General features: G+C 49.2%; 1 protein-coding gene across 1 annotated transcript; it reads left to right on the top strand.

Annotated features, from left to right (window-relative positions):
- Positions 1-10,457: 10,457 nt before the first annotated feature.
- Positions 10,458-12,855, top strand: HTR5A (5-hydroxytryptamine receptor 5A; the record flags this gene model as incomplete). The annotated part of the gene is made up of 2 exons (XM_084260233.1): positions 10,458-11,195; positions 12,523-12,855. 2 exons carry the CDS (start codon positions 10,458-10,460, stop codon positions 12,853-12,855), a joined length of 1,071 nt encoding a protein of 356 aa, XP_084116359.1.
- Positions 12,856-27,251: the final 14,396 nt, after the last annotated feature.

The following is a 27,251-nucleotide window of genomic DNA, read 5'->3' as shown; positions in this document are numbered from 1 at the left end:
TCTCAGAGCCAGGGATGCTCCAAAATCACATCCTTAGCTTTAAGCCTATCATAGAATCATAGAATGATTTGGGTTGGAAAGGACCCCAAGGATCACAGAGTTCCAACCCCCTGACACAAGCAGGGCCACTAACCTCCAGGCCTGGATCTACACAAGGTTGCTCAGGGCCCCATCCAGCCTGGCCGTGAACACCTCCAGGGACGGGGCATCCACCACCTCCCTGGGCAGCCTGTTCCAGCACCTCCCCACTCTCTCTGTAAAGAACTTCCCCCTAATATGTAGTCTAAACCTTGCCTCCTTCAGCTTCAATCCATTCCCCCTTGTCCTGCCATTGTCTGCCCTTTTAAAAAGTTGATTCCCCTCCTGTTTCTCTGCTCCCTTCAGGTACTGGAAGGCTGCAATGAGGTCCCCCTGCAGCCTTCTCTTCTCAGGCTGAACAAGCCCAGCTCCCTCAGGCTTTCTTCGTAGGGGAGGTGCTCCAGCCCTCTAATCATCTTCATGGCCTCCTCTGAACCCTTTCCAACAGTTCCATATCTTTCTTGTATCGGGCACCCCAGATCTGGACATGGGACTCCAGAAGGGGTCTCACGAGGACAGAGTAGAGAGGGACAATCACCTCCCAGTCCCTGTTGTCCACCCCTCTTCTGATCCTCCAGGATCCTCAAACCCTGCCTATTTTGATAGCACTAAACTCCATACAAGAAATTAAAGACAGACATGAGTGAGGATGCGATCCTGAAATAAGTCCGTGTAAAAAGTGACTCAGTAGACCCATTCCAGTGGGTAACATTTACACCAGCTAGTTATAGCCCTCTACATGTTTTTATTCTTTGTAAGTATGCACTGATAATTTATGATCCGTGCCGTGCTCGTAACGATTAAAGGGTAAAAGCACCAAGTGGGATCTAATCGGTGAGAACATTTTGGTCCATCGCAGGATACGGGAGGATCCACCCTGCCCAGGAGACCCCTGCTACCACATGGCTCTGCTACAGACCGGGAGCCAACTCACATGTCCATAAATAACCCAGCTAGCAAACACCAAAAGGTTACATACCCTCACTGGCCCTGTGTGTGATACTCCTGTTCTGGCTGAGGGCAGGGGAAGGAAGGGAGCGATGCAGGGAGGTAAATCTGCCTCTCTTTGTGTTGAGCTGACAACAGAAGCGTATGTGTCATCACTTACGGGATCTCAATTTGCCGAGGGTAATTTCTCATAGCAGGGTAACTCGACTGCTCACTGAGCATACCTCGGGGACTGCTCGGTCTGGCTTTTGTACCGCGAAAGCTCGCCCACGTCTCTCGACTCCGAAGGGATAACGGATATAAAGGCTGCTATAGGAATAAAGAATCACAGAATCACAAGGTTGGAAAAGACCTTTAAGATCATCAAGCCCAACCGTTCCCATCCTATGCTAAACCAGATCCCTAAGTACCTGACATACCCTTTTTTTAAACACATCCAGGGATGGTGACTCAACCACCTCCCCGGGCAGCCTGTTCCAGGCAAAAGAAGAGGCAAAAGGTAAGAAGAGAAAGCTTGATTCAGATCGGGATGTCTTTTTGAGACACTCTAAGCAGCCCAGACGACTTAGACACCTGCATTTTCGACATTACAGTTTTACCAAAAAATCTTACTATATTTTAAAACAATAGCCCTGCCTGAAATGGCTGGAAGAGGCACCCAGAGCCACAGACTGCTTAAGAAAATCTGTTTCCTCACCTTATTTCACTGATGCTCACAGGAAGCAGCTGGCACAAATGTTTACAGTAAACGCCAGGCATATCGATGGCAAACTCTGTTTCCACAGCCCCAGCCCTTGCACTAAACCTCACCTGTGCAACAGTCCAGTCTGTAATTGTTCATAAGACGCGTGCTAATGAACTTCTCGTAGTTCTCCACGCCCCGTGGTGCTGTTCCGTAACGCGAGTCATTAATCCGAGGCTGTGATGCCGTGTTCAATGAGACATGCCTCTTGCTGGGCAGGAGGGATCATCCAGGGCAAGGACATAGGGATTTATGGTTCCTTACTGTCACAGCAGTCGTAAGAACAGAAAAGCTGCAGGAAAACCATGAAACGGAGAAGAAACGGCGAACGATTGTCTTTGAGCCTCTACCTTGCAATGTATCAAGCCCTGAGCTCCGCTTTACAAAGTCCCATGGAGGTGCAGCCGTGCTGCAGAAGGGATAATGGCAGAAGGAAGGGAGCACCACCAGCCAGCCTGGCTGGAGGGTAGCTGTAGCAGGAGGGATGGGAAGTACACATGTGTGTGGGCAGCTCTGCAAGACTGAGAATATTGCCAGGACTCAAAGCTAAGGGACAGGAGATGTCCTGTGTGTGAATGCTGGGTGAAAGACTTTAAAACTTCAGCACGTTAAGTGGGTTTTTTCTCATTTTTCTATTCAGTTATTGGTTGTGGTCATAAAATGGCATTTATAACCCTGTGGCCAAGGCAGCTGCTGGTGGCGATGGCTTAAGAGCTGACCACGTTCACTATTCCAGAGCTCAATGAAGCATGGAAGAAAGCAGATGCATTAGTGTACAGTGAAGATGCTGAAGCATGCAGAGGAAGAAAGACACTAACAGCCTGCCCAGAAAGCTCTGCAGATCTATGTCCTGTGCAGATGGGAAGTATCTTCCTTAATGAAGGCACCCCATGATCTATTGCTCATATGAGACCCTGGAAGAATTCAGTGGCGTGAAAATGGACGATTTTGGCTAAATTTATGCTGAAACCCTGACAGGAAAGTCACCTTGTTGGTTCCTTTAGCAGCAAAGTTGAGACTATCTGTGATCTGTAACCACAGCAGAGGCAGAAGAAGGAACTGCAGGGTGGGCACACAGCAGTACCCAGGGTAACTCAGAGATGCTGGCCTCAGTCGCTCTTCCTGGATCAGTTTTCCTACCAGCTCTCACATGACTCCTGCTGCCACACACACATCACGTCCCCGGCATGAGAGCTGAGCTGGAATTGCTGGTGCGCGGCTGCAGCTCCCAAAGAGCTGAGCCGTCACCTGAGTTACAGCATACCAACCTCGACCCACAACCTGCACTCAGGAAAAAAATCACCTTATTTACACTAACATGCATTGCTAGACAATTAAAAAAGCTCTGGCAACTTTTTGATGTCAAAGTAGTGAATGCTGGTGGTCAAAAATAATGATGCTGCTACCAACAGTTCTCATGAAAAACAGACACTGAGACACATTTGTACAACCGCTTTCATCTTGTGAGGATTTCATAGGATTAGGAAGAAGACACCATGGGATCACATACCCTCTGTGGTCAGAGGAACCAAAGTAAAATTACTTGTGAGGTGACACTGCCAAATCCTAGGACAGGAGAGAAGTTTGGGGTCCTTTAAAACCCAGCTGTTTCTGTTCAGATAGCTGGCAGAGTCCATCTCGCCTGTGATGGAGAGGCAAGCTTCCTGTGAGCACACAGCAGACCTCTGTGAACATGTCTCTCACACGGGCCAGGGACCAGATTCGGTTGCAGAAAGGAGCTGTGTGGTCATACCCTACCGCCTGACTTTTCCTAGCCTGTAAATAATTCTTCTCATTTCTGTGAGTCACTCAAACAGCAACACGGATATGAAATAGAAACAAGTAGAACCCCACGGCTTTCCCATTTTCTCGAATCACAGAATCACAGAATGACTAGGTTGGAAAAGACCTTTAAGATCATTGAGTCCAACCATTCCCATTCTATGCTAAACCATATCCCTAAGTACCTGATCTACCTTTTTTTTAAACACACGCAGGGATGGTGACTCAACCCCCTCCCTGAGTAGCCTGTTCCAGGCCCTGCCAACTCCTCCAGTGAATTTTTTTTTCCTAACATCTGATCTGACCTGCTGCATTGCACAGCTTGGAAGCACTGGGAATTTTTGCTGACCTGTATGACTTGGGCAGGCAGGGGCAAGGAGGTGTACAGGTACACTGAATAATCGGGGCGGGGGGGGGGGGGGCGGAAGGAAATAGCCCACAGCTGGAAGGCAGCAGCATGTGAATATGAACCCGAGACACTCAGTCAGCAATACCCAGGCTGGCAAAGCTGCACAGCTTTGCCCGTGCCCCCTCTGGCAGGTAGGGATGTTCAGCAGTCTCCAAGGAAGAAGGCAGCATGTAAAAAAATTTGGCTTTTGGAGTGGACGAAGGGAAAAGCATCTCCCACCAACGACATCATTTCACAACGGGCACCGGTGGGTTCATTTTGGTAAATTTATAAATATTTATAAAATATTTATAAATATTTTTTGGTAAAAAATAACCAACCCAGCCCTGAGTGCTAAAGGTCATGGTGGTGTGGGGATAAGGTGCTCAGGTGGGGAAGGCACGGGCATGGGAACATGCTGCCAAGGGGCCAAAGCAGTTACAATGGGCATGCAAGGAGGTATTAGAAAAGGAGTTGAAGATCTGCTGACTTTGAAAAGTGTTTCAAGTGAATTCTCTCCTTCTTATGGTAAACAGACCTTAAAAAAATCTGCCTCTGGAGTTCTGAAAGGACATTTCCCAGCTACGGGCAGATTTATGTAAATACAGGCTCAGAAACCTGCCACCTGCAAGGAGGCAGAGAGGTAACCTGGAGAACCCCACACAGCCGAAAATCCTGCGTTCGGCCCAACACTAACACAGCCTCCCCTATAGCTTCACACCTATGCAAATTATCTGCCAAAATGCGTAAAGCTCAAGATAAACAAATCTCTTCCACAACTTGGCATATGGAAAAAGGGTCTGAACTGAAACGATAATTGAGTTTTAGAGCCCCATCCATTTGCTGTCATCATGCCATCTGTCTCCCTGGCAGAGACCTGATAGTTTGCATTGGCAGCTTTGATTGCCAAAGCCCATGTATTAAGTTAGAGTTACCTAGTCTTCCCACACACAGTTTCTTATTATTTTGCTATAGACTTGCTACTATAGATGACTGACAGAACCACAGGGGACCACGTACTCCCAGGAGCATAATATATTATGATATTTTTAAACTTTTCTTTTTTTTTTTTTAAATCAGAAACACAGATAATTTTCTATTGTGATGTGGAAGTAACCTGCAGAGAGCAAGTCCATCAGAGTCCTAAGAAAGGTTTACTTCTCAGGGTCCAATCACAGGTAAAGAAGAACTCAGGTGCTGGTGTATATATATGTCAAGTATTTGCTGTCACTGGAGTAAGAAATGAAAACTGTGCATGCCTTATGAGGGCAGTACCTCCTGAGGCAGGCTCCGAGTTATTGTGTTACTGTCAGAACTACTCACTGCAAAGCACCTTTGACTAAAAGCCAGTAAGACACCTAGTATAACTCTGCTGATTCCCCTGAAATTACACAGCTGATTAATGTTGCCCCTGAAGGTATGAAAAAAGTGATGGAACTATTTACATTTGCTATTTACACAGAGTTGTAACTTTAACTGCAGCAGGGAATGATGCGGGAGCTGCCTGTAAGACTTGACAAAGTTACGTTCCATCTGGTCCTTCGACCACGAAGATGCTTTTGGCTATGTAAGAACCAAGGGTTTATTGCAGCAGGAGTTAATTCACATTGGGCAGAAGACAGATAAACATTCCTGGCAGTCTCTCTACTGAGACACACAGAGAAATCCTCCCTTTAGGCGGGCTGTGTAATAGATTGCAGCCAAACTCAAGGGAGACAAGGACCGAGACACTTACCATGGAGTTTATGTAAGGGAGGACTGCTCTAGGCAAGGTGGACACGCACAAAGGCTGCTTGGTGGAACAGCTTTTGTTCTTGTTCTGTTTTGTTCCTGTTGCAGAATTAAACTATACTTGGGTTGTGTCACTGGGGCCACACACTTGGTGACAATTCCTAAAGGGAAGCCTGCATGCCCTAAACAGGGTGAGACCTGCCGTTAGAGCCTGGGTGAGGGGTAGTTTTCCAGCCGTACAAATAAAAAGACAAGAGGATTTCAACTCATTGTTTTCATTTCTGCCCCAGGACAGAGAGACTTGTTGAAGTTCCTTGTAAGCATCCGGAGCAAGAGAACCCAGTTTGGCAAACAGGTCAGTCCCTGGGGCACTCTGGGGACGTGGGGCACTCTGGTCCTCCTTGGTCCTTCTCCAACATGCTCCTACCATCCTGCTGGGCATCCAACTAACATTTGACAGGATTAATCTCTGCTGATCAGTCAGTAGGAATTACTCCACTTTGCAGTAATGACATGTCTCTGGGAGAGAAAGGCTGACTACGCCTTTCAGCTGCTGTGGCACATGGCTGGGCTGTTGAAAACCTCAGGTGAGTCCATGACCCAGACAATATGTGATTGTTAAACAGCTTCAACATCAGAAACCTGAGAGGTAGCTACCCAGACCAGCCAGTCAGAATCATAGAATACCCTGAGTTGGAAGGGACCCTTTAGATCATCGAGTCCGACCACAGCCTAACCCTGTGTGGGTGTGTCCCACCTCCATGGGACATTTGGGCCGGAGATGGGGCATCATGAGAGTCTATCACAGTGCTGATAATGGCCACCTCTGAAGACCATGGGTTTGGAAGAGTGAGATGAGAGGTGCAGGTGGTCACGGAGGGTGTGAGAACAACCTCGCAGTCTGGGCGTGTGACCTGTGTTTGTGTTGAACGCTTCACCGTTCGAGGGGAGGGGCGGGTGGTCTGTGAGCGTGCTCAAAAAGCGTGTCCGGATGGTCTAAGCATGAGCTGGAGTTGACAATTGTTAAGTGAAGTGTAAGTGTTGACTGCCTGAGTTCTGGAGTCTGCCTTGACAGGACGCACGCTTATTGAGCAGTCTGGCTGGCGCTGAGCAGAGCTTCCAGTTGGTGCGTACGTACAGGGAGTGTATGTGTTCCTTTAATCCTCGTGTAACCCAGCAGCTCTGCCTACCCCGGAGACTGAGATTCTTATTCATTCATTAAGTATGCCCAGCAGAAACACCCCCTGAGCCATCGCCTCTCACTTCTCTGCCAGTTTTAAGTGCAGAGATTCAGAAGAGCTGCATGCAGATTCACAGTGTAGGTCCTTTCACTGTAGGTCCAGATGCTACCTGGATGTTCACATGGGCAGCAACACTGGTTATGGTGGGAATACCCTCCTAACCTCCAACCATCAGCAACCTATTTTTAATTAGAAGGTACCTCCCCAAATGATATTTAGGATCAAGCAGCATTTAATGTCTCTCCAAGAGGGATCCCCACTAAACCTAGAGAAGTCTTGTCACTTCTATTTTCTCTGGCTCCATCAATAAGGACATGAGAAAAACCTGACTGTGTGGTGTAGATCCTTTTCTCAGCGACTTTCATAGATGTAATCATTACACAAACATTACCCACTTGCTACAGATCCCAGCCTTCCACTCACTTTCTAAACACTGGCAGTTCTGAGGAAATCAACAGGCTTACTAATCTGTGTAAAGTAACTGCGGTTTGTCCTGAACAACAACAACGCTCAGTCACCTCCAGAATCCGCTGTGCTCAGCCAACGTGCTTAAAGTGTGCATCATCAGAATCACAGAGCCATATACATTGGAAGGGACCTCTGGAGTCCAACTCCCATTAAAGAAGTTCCAACTTCAAAGTTAGACCAGGTCACGCACAGTGCTGTCCAGCTGAGTTTTGACCATCTCCATGGATGGAGATTTCACAGCCTCTTTGAACCCATTTCAGTGTGTGACCACTCTCCAGGTGAGTATTTATTTACTAATTTCCAACGGGAATGTCTGACGTTGTGGTTTGCATTCACTGCACCTTGTCCTGTTGCTGCGTGCCTGTGAGAAGAGTTTGTCTCTACCCTCCCCTTAAGCATCTGGAGACAACAGTAAGTTTTTCCCCTTGACTTTCTCTTTTTTAAATTGATAAACTCAGTTTTCCCTCTCTTTCTACATCATATGCCAGCCTGCTCATCATCTTGATGACCTTCCACTGGACTTTCCTCCCATATGTCAGTGTCTTGTACTGAGGAACCCCAAACTGGAAATGGGATTCCAAGGTTTGGTGGGGAGAGGGAAATACCTACATGCCTTGACCTGATGGCCACGCTCTTGCTCATATAGGCCAGGATGCTCCAGCTACGGCATGTTGCAGACTGTGACTTCTTGCCTGAGAGGCCACCCAGGTTTTCTACTGTCTACCCAGTTAGTCCCCAGCCTGCACTGCACTGTACTGCAGGGTTCTTACATCCCAGGTATAAACCTTTGCATCTCCATATATACTGTATGTGTATATATGTATGCATTTGCCTACATTTTCTATTTCCAATTAGAACTGACCCAGTCGACTCCATAATCTGCTGACATATATATATATATATATTTTTTTTTAAGTCCAGTAAGCAAGATAATTAAAATATTCATAATTTTTCATTAGAACATAATCTAGTTTTACTTCTTCAGATTTAGTACATTTTACTTCCATTTCCCTTTAAATGTATTTTTTGTCTATTTGTTCCTGAAGCAAAAATAATAATAATACCTTTTCAGGAGCACATATTCCATAATTTGTAGTTGATTCTGTTAATTCTGGGCTTTATAGGCTTCTCCGGGAAGGGCCCACGCAACAAAAAGCTCTTAGTCCTAGCAGTTGCTAAGTGTTTTGATCAATTGAATGACAGTCAAAGATGTTTGGCACCTTGCAAACCAGGAATTTTACATCTGGAGGCTTTATGAAAAGCCTGCAAACTCCATTTGTCCTTTGAGTTGTAAGTAAAAACCCCTACCCGTTCCCAAATTGTCGGTATTCACATGTATAAAAGATAAAATAATCACCTCTCCCCTAAAAAGATGGCAGTATGTTTCCAAAATTATGTTCTAGCCTCTCAGGCTACATCTGTTCTAGTAACTATAACAGGCCAGGTCCTGTTCTCTGGCTCTGGACAGCACAGCGCAGCATGAGTCCAGGTGGGAAAATCCCCGTCCCACCAAAATGGGATGTTTTGGCTATGCTGCCTTGTGTTTCACTTAGCAGTATGGAGAAACGGGTTTGCAGCACTAGAAAAATCTTGTTTCTGTGGCCCGTATCAGTTTCACTTTGCGGCTTTTTGTTAAAAAGTCCAGAGAGATTTGGAAGAGCCAGCAGAAAGCTCTGGTTTGGTTCCCCTCTCTGTGTACCACAAGCACACTGTGCATCGGGCACCGCACTCCTCGTGCAGTTTGCTGACAAGCATCACTGTCACCGATTCTTAATACTGATGCCCTCCCTCCCTTCTCCCCTGAGAGATGCAGACAGCGAGCCCCAGCTTAGCACCTGCCAGCATCCCCCATCATGTGTCCCCTCCAGCCCAAGAGCTCTTTGGACCCGTTATCCCAGGATTTCCCAGTGGAGCAGGGTGCCAGCACCGGCACAGCCCTGGGGGAGTGTGTCCAGGGCTGCTGGGCTGGAGCGGGCTGGCATCCCCATGCAGGGCCAGTGCACAGGGAAACCTGCTCGGTGCGTTTAAATTCTGCCTTCCACCGTGAGGCCCAGTATCCCGCTCCTCATCGCAACCGCGTGAGAGAAGCCGGGTGAGACGCTCCAACATTCCCTGAGCGGCTAATGTCATTAATTTCACAGTTTCTAGCGAAAGCCGAGGGTAGGTTATGTCTAATAAAAGCCCCCCGCCAATCGCTAGCAAGTTAGGAGATGCCAGAGCAGAACTTCTCCAAAGAAACAATCCCCCGCCACATCCTCCGCACAGGGAACAGCCAGGATGCGGATCGGCTCTGCCGGACGCAGGCTCTAGCACACGCCGGAGCCGTACGATGCCCGCGGCTCCTCACCAACACGTTTTTGGCAGAGCCCAGGTACCATTTCCCAGGGACGCTTAACTTTATGCGTCTGCCACCGAAAACGCCCCGCGGGGGGAGAAGCCGCCCCGGGCAGAAGCGGCCAGACAAAGCCGGGGGGGGCGCGCTGCGCCCCGCGGTGCGGGCGACGGGCAGCGGCTCCCGGCTCTGCCTTCGCCCCGCTCCGCCCGGCGCTGGTTTGGAGGGACGACCCGCGCCCCCGACATGACTAAGCACGACCTCGCAAGCCCCGATCCGCTCCCCGCCGAGAGGCCGCTCGCTCCGCACCCGCGCACGGCGGCGGGGGACACTCACCCGCAGCGCCGACGCCTCCGCAGGGGCAGCCGCTCCTCCGCGCGGGATCCGCCGCCGCGGCCGGCGCCGCCCCGCTCCGCGCCTACCCGCAGCCGCGCACCCCGGCCGCGCCCGCGGAGCCGCCGCCTCCCGCCGCTGGGGCTGGCGCGCCGGGGCGGGCCGGGGGGGTGCCGTCAGCCGGCGGCTGACGCAGGGCTCTTCCGCCCGGGGATGAAGACCCCAGCGGCGGACAGCGCGGAAGCGCCGCGCCCGGAGGCGCTCGGGGCGGCCGGGGACCCTCCGCGCCCGCGGTAGGGCGGCGCTCCCCCGCCCCCCCTCCTTGCCCCCCTCCCGCCCCGGCACGGGAGTACGCAGCGCCGAGCACCGGCCCCCTCGCCCGAAGGAGCACCGGCTGCCCCGGAGCCCCTCGGCATGGAGCGCCTGCTCAACCTCAGCTGCCTCGCTGATACCACACAGGATGCCGGCAACCGGAGCGGGTCCTCCGCAGACCCGGACGGTGGCCGGGTGCACCTCTCTGTCTTCAGCGTGTTGGTCCTCACCCTGTTGGCCATGCTGGTTGTGGCCACGTTCCTCTGGAACGGGATGGTCCTGGCCACCATCCTCCGCGTGCGCACTTTCCACCGGGTGCCCCATAACCTGGTGGCCTCCATGGCCATCTCGGATGTGATGGTGGCGGCCCTCGTCATGCCCCTTAGTTTGGTGCACGAGTTGTCGGGGCGGCGGTGGCGGCTGGGCCGGTCGCTCTGCCAGGTGTGGATCTCCTTCGACGTGCTGTGCTGCACCGCCAGCATCTGGAATGTCACGGCCATCGCCCTCGACCGCTACTGGTCCATCACCCGCCACCTGGAGTACACGCTCCGCATCCGGCGCCGCATCTCCAACATCATGATTGCCCTGACCTGGGCACTCTCTGCCTTCATCTCCTTGGCCCCACTGCTCTTTGGCTGGGGAGAGACTTACTCAGAGGACAGTGAGGAGTGCCAAGTCAGCCGGGAGCCTTCCTACACTATCTTCTCCACTTTTGGCGCCTTCTACCTGCCCCTCTGCGTGGTGCTCTTTGTGTACTGGAAGATCTACAAGGCTGCTAAGTTTCGAATTGGATCTCGGAATAGCAACTCCATCACTCCCATCACACCAGAAGCCCTTGAGGTAGGTCAACTTGGTTGTATTTTTCTCTAATCAACTGCTGGTAGCAGCCAAGCCCTTGCAGCAGTGAGGGAAACTCAGAGCTAAACTGTGTGAGCCAAGAGCATCCCGCCAAAGCCCTGGAGGCTTTCAAGGGAAAGTTGACTGCGAAGCTTGCAAAGCCAGTCTTTCGACTCCTTCCAAGTCCTCAGCTGGGGACACAAGGTGTAGTTAAAGCAACTTCAGACCAGATTGTGAGCCTGAGCTCCACGTGGGTGTGGAGTGACTCACAGGCGTCCCCCCATGGAATGCTGAATCAGTGCTCACAAGCGTGAGTAAGGGGTCAGCATTCCTCCCATGGGGAGGTCTGTGGGGGTGTGAATAGATGGGATCCCATCTCCACCGTGGACGGTAACTGGGCAAGTAGCTGTGGCTCTGGGGAGCCTGAATTTGCCCACACCAAAGACACCCATGCAGAACGTCCTTGTAAATCCTTCCTAATCCTGGCTTCACTGTGTCCGTTCACTGCCAGTGCAGTGGCTGTGTGCTATAAAGGCTTCTTGGGGATGGGGGGAGGAAGGAAATGGATGCTCATTTTCTTTCCTCTCCTAAGAAGGACTCTTAAACTCAGTGGGTTCAGAGAAAGCCAGGAGACTTCTGTGCACGGTGTACGGGGGTGTACCTCTTCTGATCTGGTTGTAAATGGGGAAGTAATCGTTGTGATGTGGGTGAGCAGCTCCATGTGCCTGTGTATCACTGCTCCCTTCAGCTTAAAAATCATAGAATCACAGAATGGTCTGGGTTGGAAGGGACCCCAAGGATCACAGAGTTCCAACACCCTGCCACAAGCAGGGCCACCAAACTCCAGGCCTGGATCTACACAAGGTTGCCCAGGGCCCCATCCAACCTGGCCTTGAACACTTCCAGGGATGGGGCATCCACCACCTCTCTGGCCAGCCCGTTCCAGCACCTCCCACTTCCTCTATAAAGAACTTCCCCCTAATATCTAATCTAAACCTTCCCTCCTTCAGCTTCAATCCATTCCCCCTTGTCCTGCCATTGTCTGCCCTTTTAAAAAGTTGATTCCCCTCCTGTTTCTCTGCTCCCTTCAGGTACTGGAAGGCTGCAATGAGGTCCCCCTGCAGCCTTCTTTTCTCCATGCTGAACAAGCAGTAGTGTGTTACCCAGAGGAGGGTCACAGAACCGATCTCCCCTCCATTAGTGTGTGACGTATATGGCCCGCGTTCCCCCGTGAGCTCTGGCCATCACTTGCATAGTTTGGTTGTGTACCTGCTGCGCGGGGTCAGCTGACCGAGGCACATACGGTGCGACTTGTGTTTGTGTTTGGCAGGTAAAAGAAGCTGCCCAGCAGCCACAGATGGTCTTCACTGTCCGGCACGCCACTGTTACGTTCCAGACGGACGGAGACACGTGGAGAGAGCAGAAGGAAAAGAAAGCTGCCCTCATGGTGGGCATCCTTATCGGGGTCTTCGTGCTCTGCTGGATCCCCTTCTTCATCACGGAGCTCATCAACCCTCTCTGCTCATGTGACATCCCACCCATTTGGAAGAGTATTTTTCTATGGCTAGGCTATTCGAATTCCTTTTTTAATCCACTCATCTACACTGCTTTCAACAAAAACTACAACAATGCCTTCAGGAACCTATTCTTTAGACAGCACTGAGCAGGAAAAAAACCCTTTCCCTCTGCCCCAGGAAGACAATTTCAACCCTCAATGAATCCTACCAAACTCTTGAGGAAGTTCAGAGCCACAGGTACTGAGGTGATGCTAAAGATGCATCCCCATGGGTCGTTTGTCCCAGGTTCCTACGTGGACTCTCCATCCCTCTCTCTCAGTCAGTTGCTGTCTTTCCTGCACACAGCACATAAGGGTTTCTCTGGCTGGCAGCATGGCATTCTTCCTCCAGCGCCCCACTCCTTTCCTCTCACCTTCCCAGTGATGCTCTCATGGGTGGCAGTGATGGCATGGAGGAGTCTCCTGGCAAAGAGTTGTATTTGAAGCTCTGGTTTGGCCACTGCTTATCTCACAGCATTAACCAACTCTGTCCCCTGTGCAAAGCTGGGACCGCTTAACATCAGGAGGTTTTGTGGTTACATATGAAGCTGGACATTCTGTGGCTTGGTTGGAAAGGCTGTTTGTCTTGTCTTTTGCCAGTAGAGATCCCTAAGTGTTTGTATGTGGGGAATGAAACCCTCTGTAACGGTTAAAAGCTGACTTGGAGCATAAAGCCTTTTCTCACATGCTTTATCACCAACAAATCATGTTGTGTGCTCTTGGATTCTGTGTAGCGTGCTTTAAAAAAACCAAACCAACCATTTCTTGTGAAAGCTTAATGCACGGTGTGCCCTGGAATGAGAAAGAATGCATGGGAAATGCAGCTCTTGTTCACTGACTGCTACATGTGAGCATCTGCCTCAGACCTCAACCTTCAGGAATACAGCTATACATCTTCATCCTTGTGCCTGTGCTGCCTGTTCTGAACCATAACTGTATTTTGAGGAGCTGTGGGGCAGGTTTCCTGTACTTGCAGGGGCCGGGAGGAGTGTATTTTAAACTACCTGGCAGTGAGAAGCCTGTTGATGTGTTTTGCTATTTCTGAGTGCGATTCAGGTCTTCTTGAAACCAAAGCAGAGCTGCTGGACTGCAGGCAAAGGACAGTTAATGACCAGCAATGTTTCATTCTGGAAGCGTAACCAAACCGTGGAGATGCTCTGCTGTGAGGACCAGATTGAAATATTTCTTCTTCTGCCCACCCCCTCCTTCTCTTCCTCCTCCCTAAGGCTCCAGTCCTGCCTGGTGGTTGTTGCTCTGCTGCCTCCCCCCCTTTCCATGCTGCCAATGTAATTAGAGTAGTTGGCATTTCACTCCTGGAATTAAAATTATGCACCTCATACCGTGCTGCTGGAAGACTGACGGGCCTTCAGATAAAGACATACATTGGTTTTAGCTGTTGTTTCCTATGGAGCAGCCACTGAGATCAGACCAGAGCCACAATGGTGGAGGAAGAGACAAGGTGGGAATCAGGATGGTATGATTTCCTGACAGATATGTCAAGAAGAGGTGATAAAAGAGAAAAATGTCAGTAAACCATGGGAAAGCTCCCTGGAGGTGGATAGGATTAATTCTTACCCTTAGCAGGTCGTGAGACATCAGATTGCTACAGGTCCTTTAAATCAGTCCAAAAAAACCCTGGTAGAGTTGGTTAAAAAATCCTTTCTCCTTCTCATTTTGGGACAAGGGAAAATGGAAGCAGAGCTCAGGGTGCTGTCAAGTGTTGCAGCTCTTTCAGGACCAGTCAGACAAACATCCATCACGATGGACACAGGTGTCACTGGTCCTGCCCTGTGGCAGGAAGAGAGATGGGCCAGCCCTTGAGGTCTTTCTTCAACACGACCTTATAAAAGCCTGCTGGAAATACGAGGTCAAGTCCCGAGTTCTTTGAAGGCAATGGACAACTTCTCAGTGATTTCAAGCAAACCAGAAGTTTACCCAGCACGTCCTGTCGTAAGAACATGCTCTGTGCTCTAAAGCACACTTTTAATGTTAATTAATGCAAGGAGAAGATGAGTGGGATGGGAGCAATTTTCTAATTCCCCTGAAAGACTCTCTGATCTGTGCTAACTGTGGACCAATCCCTACAGCATTTTTTTTTTCTTTGTTACATATTTTAGAGTATTATTAGTGACATCTCCTACATATTGAAAATTGCAATAAACTCTTGAGCCCCCTTTTTTACTGAGGATGTAGAGGGTGCATTGGTTTCTCTGGACAGTCCATTGCCAATGCAGAGCTGTTCTTTTGGGGCGCTGGCTACTTTCATTGTGTCAGAGGTGGTTTAGCCAAAAAATGAATTGGAAAAGATGCTTCCTTGCCCAAGCCAGACCTTCAGCTAAGCTTGGCAGTGCCTGAAATGAGGAGGCTACTTGTTAGGCCACCACGGCAACACTTTAAAGAGTGGATTAACCGGGAAGTTGGACTTCAGTCCACCAGTTTAACACATAACATTGTGTCTACACAACTCTGCTTCAGCCCAGGCTGTGTTCATCCCCGTTTTCACTTGCTCTTTGATGAGTATTGCAGATTGTCTGTCTATGTGGTGCGGGATCCTTGCGCAAGTCGTGGAATCAGCCACAGACTCCAATCAGTATCCTGTGTAAGCAGACAAAACCTAAATTGCAATCCATGGGAAACATCCCTGCTTTTGGTGCAGCTGGGTGCCGGGATGAAACTCCCTTTCATTATACCCTGTGTTTATTCATGCTATGCCTTAAGCAGTGCCAAGGAGGCAGGAGAGAATCTTGAAATGACATTAAAGTCCCTTTTGTCTATGGTCATGGGCAGTAAATGGTCATGGGTGTAAATTACATCTACATTTATTTGACAGCCCATATCTCTTATAGTCCCTGTTGATCTTCTGCAGATAACGACTTCCACTGGCTCATAAGTTTTGTTCCTCTGAATCTTGACATAACTAGCAGCTGCGCTGTGGACCAATTCCTACTGCTCTTACTTGAGACTTAAGAGCACAGCCCTTTCATCTAAATGCCGTTCCTACGAGGTAATACAGACATGCAAGGAAAACATCAGTATTCTGGAGACTGTGCTGAAGAATCGCATCGAAACACGCCGTGATGTTCTGGGCACAGTGAAGGGGCACAGAGAAACCTTGACTTCTGATCCTGGCTCTGAGGCTTTTTACAAACCTCTCAGTATTCAAATGCAGATGCCGAGTGGGCTCCCAGACACCCAGATTGTGTTTGAAGACATACACAACCCCAGCTTCAAAGGATGTATCTTGTACCTTCTTGTTCCCATTTATAAAACAGAATCAGCAGTGTGAAGAGATCTGGCTCGCTGAGGCTTTGTGAGAATTAATTAGTAAATGTTTATCATGTACTAGGAAGGTGCAACGCTCGGGTTTGAATGCCGAGCAGCGTTATAAATTGGGCTTCTATTTAATTCCTCAGAAGACCATTATTACCCATTATTATTGAGTTTCCTATGCGATTTAATGGCTATATAATACTTCCAGAAAAGATTTAACTAACCTTCTTCCACTTACAATTAATTTATTTTCCTCCCGACGCTCTGACAGTTCAATGAACATCTGTACAGGAGCTTGATAGCTGGGGCAGCCGCGGCGCCTGCCGAACGCTGTCTGCCGAATGTCTCCTCGCAACGCTGAGCGTGTGTTGTCAAGGTTCAGGGAGCAGCAGCTCTCCAGGCAGTCTGCTACCGCCTTGCCTTTATTTTTTAGGGAGAAGAAAAGGTCACAGAAGAATGCCCCTGGATTTACATGACAGGTTGGCTGACCACCTTCCTCCTCCACCCCCGTGCCGCTGACCTTTCTTCTCGACGGAGGTTGGTCAGGCAGGTGACTCCAGGACACGCACCGATCCTGTACAGCCAGAGGTGGGCCACGCATGACTTCATCCCCCCTTAATTTGCCTCGACTTTTCCTAAAATTACTGCTGGGAGACGTGGCCTTTAAACTGGCAGCTGAAAGCGGGAGTTTCCTGGAAGTAAAGTTGTAGGCAATTAAGGAAATTTCACCTGACAAAAGGTAATTAATGACTGTTAGTTCCAGCAGTGACCTACGACTGACAAAGCGTCAAGGCGATTTTTGCAATGCAGTGATTTGAGCTGCTTTTTCTGCGAGGGACTCGTCCTGTGTTTACTCTTGGATCCTTTATTTTAGCTGCGCTGGTGCAGCAGCAAACTGTGACACCAGCAAAGTCATGGTGAACATGGTGTGGGCATCGCTCATGCTCCACGTGGGAGCCGCGGGGTAAAACATCCCTGCCAAAATCCACATCCTCACTGCAGTACGCCCTGGCCAGACATTATGGAACTGCCAGCGTGTTCATTGAATTTAATAGGTGGCCAACAAGCTCTTTAAATCACCATGATTTTCAGTAACACTGAAGTGCCGAGGAAGCTGCAGAAAACTGGAAGAGAGCTGAAGTTGTGCTAGTATTTTAAAAGGGCAAACTGGGACAGGGAAGTATTTGTAAGGCTAATACTGCTGCTGATTTACAGCTTGAAATTGATCCTTGGCAAAAACATGGAACAGCTGATAAAGAACTCAATGACTAAAAAATTACAGGAAATAAATACAATTAAAATAAATCACACTGATGTCTGTCTCTGATTGCAGTGCGTGGTTCATTGCTGACAGCGGTATAAAGAATTCGCTCCCCAGTAATGAATCTGACTTGACAACACTCAACACTTCCATGAAAAAGTGAAAAAGAAATCAATATGAGGTTCAAACTGTCCGATATTTGCTAACGACCCATGGAGTAGAAAAGGTGTAAATACGGAAAGTGAAGTCAGTTGGACAGAGAAATGAGGACGCAAACCAGCCAGGGGCATTTTAGCCCAGCGGGAGGGAAGGACACACACCCAGGAGCAACAGGATGGGGCCCTTCTTGCAGGCAGGGAGACACAGCCATGGCAGGGTGCATGAGGAGGTGGACGTTTGGGACTAATATAAGGAGAAACTTTCTCACTGTGAAATTTAGTGACAGAGCACTAGGACAGGCTGCCCAGAGAGGTTGTGGAGTCTCCTTCTCTGGAGACATTCAAACCCCACCTGGATGTGTTCCTGTGTGATTTAGTCTGGGTGATCCTGCTCTGGCAGGGGGGTTGGACTAGATGATCTTTCAAGGTCCCTTCCAACTCCTGATGTTCTGTGATTCTGTGAGTCTGTGACTGTTCAGTATTTCAGGAACAGGCAGACTTGTTTCTTACCTGTGCATGGGCTGTGTCCTGCTCTGAATTTCACTCTGGTCACTGGAGGGGTGGCTACAATTCCAGTTCATCACCGTTTTGCTGTGTCCCCCCCCTCCATGCCACTGCCAGGCAGTCAGCCTCAGCATTGCAGTTCTCTCGGCCGTGTAATTTCCCACGTTGGCCAAGTCAAACACTTTCCCTAATCATCCCAAAAAGCAAGACAGATGGGCCCTTTCTCTGGATCCCCCCGTGCATTGCTGTTGTTCTCTGTCTGACTAACAGCTTCAGTGGTGGGAACAACAGCTTCTGCAGCACCGAAGCACGGCTGCCTGCTTGGGGGATGAGCCCAAGCAGGGCTTGGTGCAGCTCCAGGGGCTGGTCCATGGAGCAGGCACTGCCCGACCACCTCTGTCTGACAGCGGCTGTGCTGGGGAAAGGGGAAACAGAGGCTATACCCTCACCTCAGGTTTCTGCTGGAGCCGTTCCTGATAGACCAGTCCATAATCCTGTTTCTATCCATCCTCCCTGATTCTGGTGGGGCCAAGCTTGGACCAGCTGCCCCTTGGGTTTGGTCATCTCCATGGGAATACAAAAAGGAGAGGAAAAATTTCTCTAGCCCCTCGATTGCAGGAAAAAATTCCCCAGCCCCACTGCCTCCCTAGGCACAGGAACATTTGGTACATGGCTTAGACACCCAGCCTGCCCAGTTTGATCCTCCCCACTGCTCGCTGCGGAGGGAGGAAGTCTCTGCACCATTTAAAGCTGTCTGCTGCTGGCCAGATCCCCAAGCTCACTCTGGCGTTGGACTGAAATGTGGTTTTTTGATCAGTTCAGGTCTGGAACCTGAGGTCCATGCTTCATCCTTGCTCCTTTCTGTAGCTGAATGACAGTTATGCACAGGTGCTACCAGCTGTGGCTGCTGGTACAGAGGAGGACAAACTTTCAAAATTAACATCTCTATTTGTCAGGAGACCCCTCTCCTCTCTGGGTTCAAGGTCAACCAACAGCTAAACCAGCAGCTGAGGTGCTACAAAATCCAAGGATCTGCTTCCTCTTGCCCAAGTTACCACAGTCAAATGTTTAAATCATGTAGGTCCTCATCGCCACGTGTCTTCCTGGCAGGGAAGTCCCAAAGCTTAAACCATGTCTGGCCTGGCTCATTTTGCTAAATTCCATAATGCGTCCCACCTTTCTACTACTCTCTTGTGATGCTGCATTGGAGCTCTGGACATCAGGAAGCTGTTCACATGCTGGTCAGGGTGCTACTGTGCAGCATCTCCATTGGAGAGTGTCCAGAGGAGGGCAACGAGGATGGGGATGGATCTGGAGGGGAAATGTTACGAGGAGAGGCTGAAGTCCCTTGGTTTATTCAGCCTGGAGGAGGCTGAGGGGAAACCTCATTGTGGTCTGTGGCTTCCTGACGAGGGGGAGCAAACAGGGCAGGTGCCAATCTCCTCTCTTTGGTGACCAGGGATAGAACCCGAGGGAACAGCACAAAGCTGTGACAGGGAAGGTTTAGGTTGGATGTCAGGAAGAGGTTCTGTACTGAGAGGATGGTCGGGCACTGGAGCAAGATCCTCAGGGTCACAGCACCAAGCTGGGCTGAGTTCAAGAAGCATCTGGATGATGCCCTCAGTCCCATGCTCTGACTTGGCTGGCCCTGTGTGGTGCCAGAAGATGGACTCGATGACCTTATGGGTCCCTTCCAGTATCTATGCTCTCCCTTGCCTGGCAAAGCTGGCCCAAACAGGGCTGTTCCCAACTCAAATGAGCCTGTGGCACATAAACCACAGTGACAATTAGCATGATCACCTCACAAACCCCTTTGTCAGGCAGACTTTGCAGGGGGGAAGCAGAGCTCAGAGTCACATTTAGATGGAGACCTGCTTTCAAGGAGGGGGGGGAGAAATAATTTTGATGCAATGCCAAACTCAGCTCTTTCGGCGGGCACCAGAGCATATGGAGCCTCTCGCACAATTGCCTGGGAGTTGCAGGTCTGTGATGGTTTTTTTCTCTCCTCAGCTGCTTGCCTGGTGCCAAAGTTTCCAGGTGCACTAAGGCAGGATGCCCCCGCCGCGCGTCTTGGACCTTCCAGCCGCACATCACGGCGTCGGGGTGAATATTAAACAGACAGGAGGAGTACAACAGATGCGAAGTGCAAGTACATCTTGCTGGCACGAGGGGTTACTCAATATCTGGAATTTGAATGGAAAAAGAAACTGCAAGCCCACAGTGTTAAGCAATTAAGCTTTTCTGAGGGTTTTTTAAAGGCAGCGGGTAGATGCCGAGGCGAGATGCTGCGGCACCCGGCCACGCTCCTCTGCTTCCCGCGGTTTTGCAGCACAGACCTCAAACCCAACCAGGGATTTCAGAGCACATTACCCTGACTAAAGCCCTACAGCTACTTTATAAGCTGTTAATAGTTGCCAGCCAAAGTGAGTGTCAGAGCTGTTTCTTATTAAAATGAGCATTTAAACCACCTGGAGAAGACTGTAAGTAGCACAAACCCTTTAAATTCCCCCCGAGCCCCCAGAAGTGCCCAGTGTTTGTATGCAGAGCACGGCAAACAACTGCTACCTGAAGCCTATTTGACAGCAAATCTGCTGCTGCTCCTTAGATCAGCTTCTCCACCACTTATATGCCCACATGTCTCCAAGACAGCAGGTACCATGCCACCTTATCCACACTCCAGTGTCTTCCCTGGTGATTCCTGCATCAGTGGCACGCATAGAGACTAGGCTCTGGTTTCCTCAGCTTGAGGTACAAGGCAGCACCTCCAGCCATGCAGGCATTGGGGCATGCTGGACTATTCATCTAGGTATGGAGCAGCTAGTCTGGTTTTCATGCTGCTGTTCCTCATCCCTCTAGGCAGCAGCCCCAGCTGAGCAGTGGCTCCCACCCCACATCACTTCTCCTGCCTCCCATCTTAATCTTGGAGGTGCCCAGAGGAGATCTCTGACAGCTTATTGGATCCTGCTTCTCTACTTGCTGCTATGGTGGTGTTCCCAGTGTCATGGTTGCTCCTCCACTCAAGGGCAGTTAGTGAAACCAAATAAGCCATGCCCCAGATCGAATGGGGTAATAAAATGCAGCTGGGTTGTGCTGGTCTGTCTCTTTGCAATGGACTCTAGGTGCTTCAAAATCATAAAGCAGGCATGGTCCTCACAGTGGGGGACTTTTTTTTCAGGACAAGAGGGAGTAATTCTGTGATTCTGTGAGTTGTCCAGCCCTAGCCTCTCTAGCATGGTTAATGGGAGAGGGATTTGTTTCTTTACAGATACCCTTTCTTACAGAGGGGCTGCCTGCACCCTGTGCAACCTACAGACCCCTGTCCATCCCAGGCACCCAGCATCAGTGCTACTGAGAAGATGAATCACATAATCACAGAATCGTAGGGGTTGGAAGGGACCTCCAGAGATCATCAAGTCCAACCCCCCTGACAAAACAGGTTCCCTAGGACAGGTCACACAGGTAGATGTCCAGATGGGTCTTAAATATCTCTAGAGAAGGAGACTCCACAACCCCCCTGGGCAGCCTGACCCAGGGATCTGTCACTCTCACTGTGAAAAAGTTCTTCCCCGTGTTGGTGTGGAACTTCTTATACTCCCACTTGAGGCCATTGCCCCTTGTCCTGTCCCCACAGACCACTGAAAAGAGGTTGGCTATTTCCCTTTGTCTCCCACACTTCATATATTTATAAACATTGATCAGATCCCCTCTCAGTCTTCTCTTCTCAAGGCTGAACATCCCCAGTTCATTCAGCTTTTCCTCGTAGGGGAGATGCTCCAGGCTCTAAATCATCTTCATAGCCCTCCACTGGACTCTCTCCAGGAGATTCCTGTCTTTTTTGTACCAGGGAGCCCAGAACTGGACACAATATTCCAGGTGGAGCCCAACCAGCGCAGAGTATAGGGGCAAAGAGGAGTGTTGAGAAGATGGAGAGTGTTGTGCTTTACCCCAGCTTGCACCCGAGAATCAGGACACGCACGCAGCCTGGAGCCTGCTGGGAAGAAAAGCAGAGTCTCTGGAGACACAGCAGAAGGGCAAGGAGAGTGTGGCTGTCTCCCCTCAGGCTGGAGGGCCTGGCTCTGCCCCCCAGGAGCAGCAGCCACTGGGGCAGCCGGAGCTGCAGGCGACAGACAGCACGCTCTGCCCGACTCCGCCGCCACGGAGTTTGGCAGCAGGCAGACGACGGGATGACTCTGCGAGCTTGCAGGGAAGGAGATGAGGTCAAAAGCACCATCTGGCCCGCTCACCTTCCCACTCCTCCGTGGCAAGAGAAGTCTGTTTGGCAAGGTGCAGGGTCAAGGGCTGAGTGTACCTGCTTGAGGCCGGCAGCACAAGGCAGAAAGAGCCCAGTGCCTTTTCATTTCCTTCTGCCAGCTGCTGTGCAGGGGAAAAAGGGGAGTGGTATCCCTTTGTTGTTCCCAGATGCGCTCCTTAGAGACAGTGAGATGCTTAGACTATTTTTATTAATTTTTTTTTGAATGGTAGTGAGGCAAATAAATAATCCAGATAACTCCAATTTTAGTGCAGGCAGTGGAAGGAAAGGAAAAGCATGGTCCCTGCTGCTGAGCCGGTATCCTCCAGCTTTGTGAGATGTCTCAATACCGCACAGAATGAGCAGCACATGCCTCTTGTTCAGCAGCTGGATGCTCAGGCTCATACAGCCCTTTGTAAGTGGAAAACATCTTTCTTGCTTGCCCTCTGCAGCTGTTACAGCCCTCTGAACCAAATCAAATCCATTCTCCTCCTTCCCCTCGCCCTTCGAGCGCTCTGAATTGGGAGCTGCTTCGGAGTGGGATTAGCACTGCGCATTTCCAGGCGCCTTTATCCAACTTCACGCCCTCTAACCTTTCTATTCCGTGCAAAGGCAAAGCCACACAGCCTGGTCCTCACCTACTGGAGCCCCAGGTGATGTGTGTTGCTGAGATCCATCGGATTTGGGACATCTGCACAGCATCAGGGAAGAGGCAGCTCTGAATTAACCCCAGGCTCCCTGCCCCAGATATCAGGCAAACACCCCACAGCACCGAGTACACCTGTATCACCCAGTCTGTAGGGTGATTTATTTTTTCTCAAGAGTAGCCAATTTATTGTGTGGGGCCAGGGTGCAACTTCTTTATGCACAAATGTCCTCAGAAGACTTTAGAGAGCCTCTTTCATCCTTCACCTTCCAAGCAGAGCAGCACAGGAGACTTCCGAGCACGTACACACAGCAGTCTCCCACGTTAATTGTTCAGAGCGTTCCCGCCCAGCCAAAGGCACTGCATACCTAAATATACCCAGGAAAATATGTTCTCCTTGGGCACAATGATCAGCCCACACACGCTGGAAAATGTCAACACAGATGCATAATTTTCCTAACAAAACATACACACACACAAACACACACACACACACACACACATGCATATCCTTCTTTTTCACACATCAGATGTTTTAGCTGGGGTTATTTTTTGGTTAGTTTGCTCTTGACTAGAGAGACCATGCTAATATATGAAGGACAAAAGTCTCCCTCAGTAAAAAGTTAATTACTTAAGGCTCCCTCTGATCAAGGATAAAAGGAAAGGTAAATCAAACCTAAACTGATTTTCACTAAGGAAAATTCTGTTAGCTTGTTGAATTTTTCTATTGCATCCATTATATGTGATTTGAGGAGATAAAATGTTTCCAGAACTCCTTCTGGAGGAGATTAGCAAAATGTTTTGGAAATCACTCTGATCACTCAGAGTTTTATTAATCATTAGGTGTGAGGGGCAGATGTTACAGACCAAGTCTGCGATAGAGAGAGCTAAGAAATGGGACTAGGATTTTGCAGAACCACAGCGTGGTTGAGGTTGGCAGGGACCTCTGGAGGTCATCTGGTCCGACCCCCTGCACAACCTGTGCCAGCCCTCAGGCACCCCCACAACAAAAAGTGTTTCCTGATGTTCGGGTGGAACCCCACGCATTTCAGTTTGTGCCTGTTGCCTCTGGCCCTGTCACTGGGCACCGCTGTAGAAAGCAGGTGTCCCTGAGCCTTCTCTTCTCCAGACAGAACAGTCCCAGCTCTCCCAGCCTTTCCTCATAGGAGAGAAGCTCCTGTCCCTTCATCATTCTTGTGGCCCTTCATTGGACTCTTTCCAATACTTCCCTGTCTCTCTTGTACTGGGGAGCCCAGAACTGGATACACCATCCAGGTGTGGCCTCACTAGGACAGAGTAGAGGAGAAGGATCACAGCCTTCATCCTGCTGGCAATGCTTTACCAATGCATCCCAGGACAGCATTCACTCTCTTTGCTGCAGTGGCACATTGCAGGCTCATGTTCAACATGGTGCTCACTGGGACCACCCCCAGGTTTGGTCCTTTTCCACCAAGGTACTTTCCAGCTGGCTGTCCCTCAGCATATATTGGTGTATGGTATTGTTCCTCCCCAGCTACAGGTCTTTGCACTTCTTGTTGAACTTCATAAGGCTCCTGTTGACCCATTTCTCCAGCTACTCAAGGTCCCTCTGGATGGCAGCACAATCCATTAGTGTATCGGCCACTCCTGTGGCGTCACCTGCAAACCTGCTGAGGGTACAGCCTGTCCTATCACCCAGATCATTAATGAATATTAATGATGATGTTAAATAGGGCTGGATCCAGTACTGACCCCTGGGGTACCTCACTAGTCACTGGCCTCCAACTAGACTTAGCACTGCTGATCAACACTGGCTGGGCCCAGCTGTTCAACCAGTTTTCAATCCACCTCACTGTCCACTCATCCAGCCTGTACATCAGTAGCTTCTCAATGAGAATCTTATGGGAGACACTGGCAAAGGTCTTACTGACGTCCAGGTAGGCAATAGAGTTGATGAACATGATCATCACCAAGTCGCATTTTCTGGAGCATCTCAATGCCTAATTTCCCATTCAAAAGAAGTGGGGTGGTGTTACACCCTCACATTTTCCACTGAGTATAAAAAAAGCCCAAAGAGACTAGCTCACATGCAAACATTTAACTTGAAGACTTTTCTAGATAGGTGAGATGAATCTTACATGGGGTACAAATTAATTTAGAAACATTTTATGTTTTTTTCCTCTCTGATGACTGGATAAATCTAGGAGGCTGATAGAGGGTTGGGTTTTTTTTTCCTTCTTTCCTCTTTTGATTCACCTCTCACACATGAAGAAAAAGGAGGTACACAGAGGGTCAGATTTGGTCCTGTGGGCTTAGGGCATCTGATCTGTAAAAACAAATTTTTACCACTGTATCATGCTTACTGCTGAGCTGTCCATTTGCTGAGCTGCTTTTGCTTTCTCTGAGGCCCTTTGAACAGCACTAACCTAAAGAAACTCATCATCTTCAAATTTTGCCATGTATCTAAGTCACTGCAGGTGGCATTGTATATTACTGCTAGGATGTCATGGAAGCAATAAACCAGCAGCCACTGCTGAAGCTTGTGGAAGCCAAAGCTATCTTTTGCCATTACAGCCCTCCATCATTTAATCCTTTTTGCTTCCATGCATGGTTGCCTTTTAGGAAAATATTTTGACTCACATGCTTTGAGTCTTAGGTCCTCTAGTTACACCTTGACCAGGTCCAAGTATTCATGATGCTCCTTTTTGAGCAACTGGCTAACAACAAAAGCATCTTCACAGAATCACAGAATCACAAGGTTGGAAGAGACTTTTGAAGATCATTGAGTTCAAAGAAGATCATCTTGGACCATGGATGCTTCAAATTCTACTCTGATCTTAGAGACCAATAGCAAAACCATCACATTTGCAAAGCTGGTTTCTCCATCCCCTGTTCTGTAACCTCTGTAATTCATTCTTAGAGTGGCTCATGACTTCAGAGCAAGTATTGACTGTTAGTCTAAACCTGCCAAAATGGCCTGAGTGAGGTTTGTGGTGTTTTGAAAGGTCTTCAGCTTTGGAGAAACAGGACAGAAAAATTGTTTAGACAGATAGCTTCATCTCTTCACATTCATACCCTCTATAGCAATTAAATCTCAAGTGTTGTTCCAACGTCTGATTGCATGTGGGCAGCAGGGATGTATGACTTACAGTATTCTAGGAATTAATGAAAGCTATTTTTTTTCTCTTTTTGTTACTGCCTTCAGGGATCATCTGGAGAATTCTTGTAGCTACATGTCTCACAAGTATTTAAAGTAGAAAAACATATAATAGACTCTTTCTTTCTTTCTTTCTTCTTCTTCTTTGTTTTCTTCCTTTACAAAAAATAAGATATCGTGCAAGTTGCATGGAAGCTGTTTGGTGGTGTGTGGGTGTAGTAGGTGTTTGTCAAACTCACTACGGGGAAGCTAATGAAGAGCGAGGAGTTTTGCTCACAACTTAAACATCTCCTCCAGTCATTCATTTGACTGGCATTTCTAGGAAAAGCCAGCAGTTGGAGGAATAAAGAGAAGCCAGAAGTGTGGAGGTGACAGACAGCAATGTTCAGCTGTGGCTGACGTTCCAACACATCTCTGCGGTTTCTGCCGTGAGGCTCATCTGTCTGGGAGGGTGACAAGCTGCCATTTTTCCATGGGGTTGCTCTATATTCAGACCCTTTCTTGCTCTACGTGCCTTGTGGAGCTCAAAAATGCTCAGCCACCCGCATGCACTGCTGAAGAGGCAGCCCCACATGCTGTGTGGTGTCTTTGCCAACAGTTGCTTGGGTCTTGAGGTATTTCAGTGATGGCTCGTGGCAATGAAGGCTAATCCGGTCAGATGGGAAGAAATTTTGGCAGCCCTTTGGTGCTCTCGCTGTGCGGTGCCCCTGCTTGAGGCAGTTAACATGGACTTTGCAATGAGACAGAGCTCGAGTGTATGAACACAAGTTATTGCTTGATGATAACCCAGCACATCTCAGGTGTGAGAAAGGACTCCATAAATCTGTTTGCAAGAGGATCTGGGAAATGTAAGCATCTCTTTGTCCAAGATGAGACTTAGATGATATAAACCATTGTTTAGAGAGTAACTCAAGCATTAATTATGTGGTGGGGGTTTTTTTACTCAGTGGAATGAGCGGGTGCACAGTGGGACTTTCTTCTTTAGCCCAAGATTCTGCCAAATACCTCCTCAGAGTGAGTTTTTAAAATCCATGTGAATAGGAGATTTACTGCATCACCAGACAACAGGGAAATGTGTGTTTTTACCAGGTGACACACTGGCTCTTTGGCTACTGGCCATTCTTTGTAAATAAGAACATGAATGTCCAAAGGCAAAAATATTGATGCCATTTCAAGTGATGGCTCCCGTGGTGTCAACAGGAAATCTCTCTTGCTGATGAGTACTACAGTAAACACCACCAGCAACTGCAAGTGTTACATGGATTTCTGAGCCTGGAGAC

The sequence above is a fragment of the Gallinula chloropus genome, assembly GCF_964237585.1.
Source record: "Gallinula chloropus genome assembly, chromosome: 2".
Classification (NCBI taxonomy): Eukaryota; Metazoa; Chordata; class Aves; order Gruiformes; family Rallidae; genus Gallinula; species Gallinula chloropus.
This window is presented reverse-complemented; position numbering and strand designations above follow the sequence as displayed.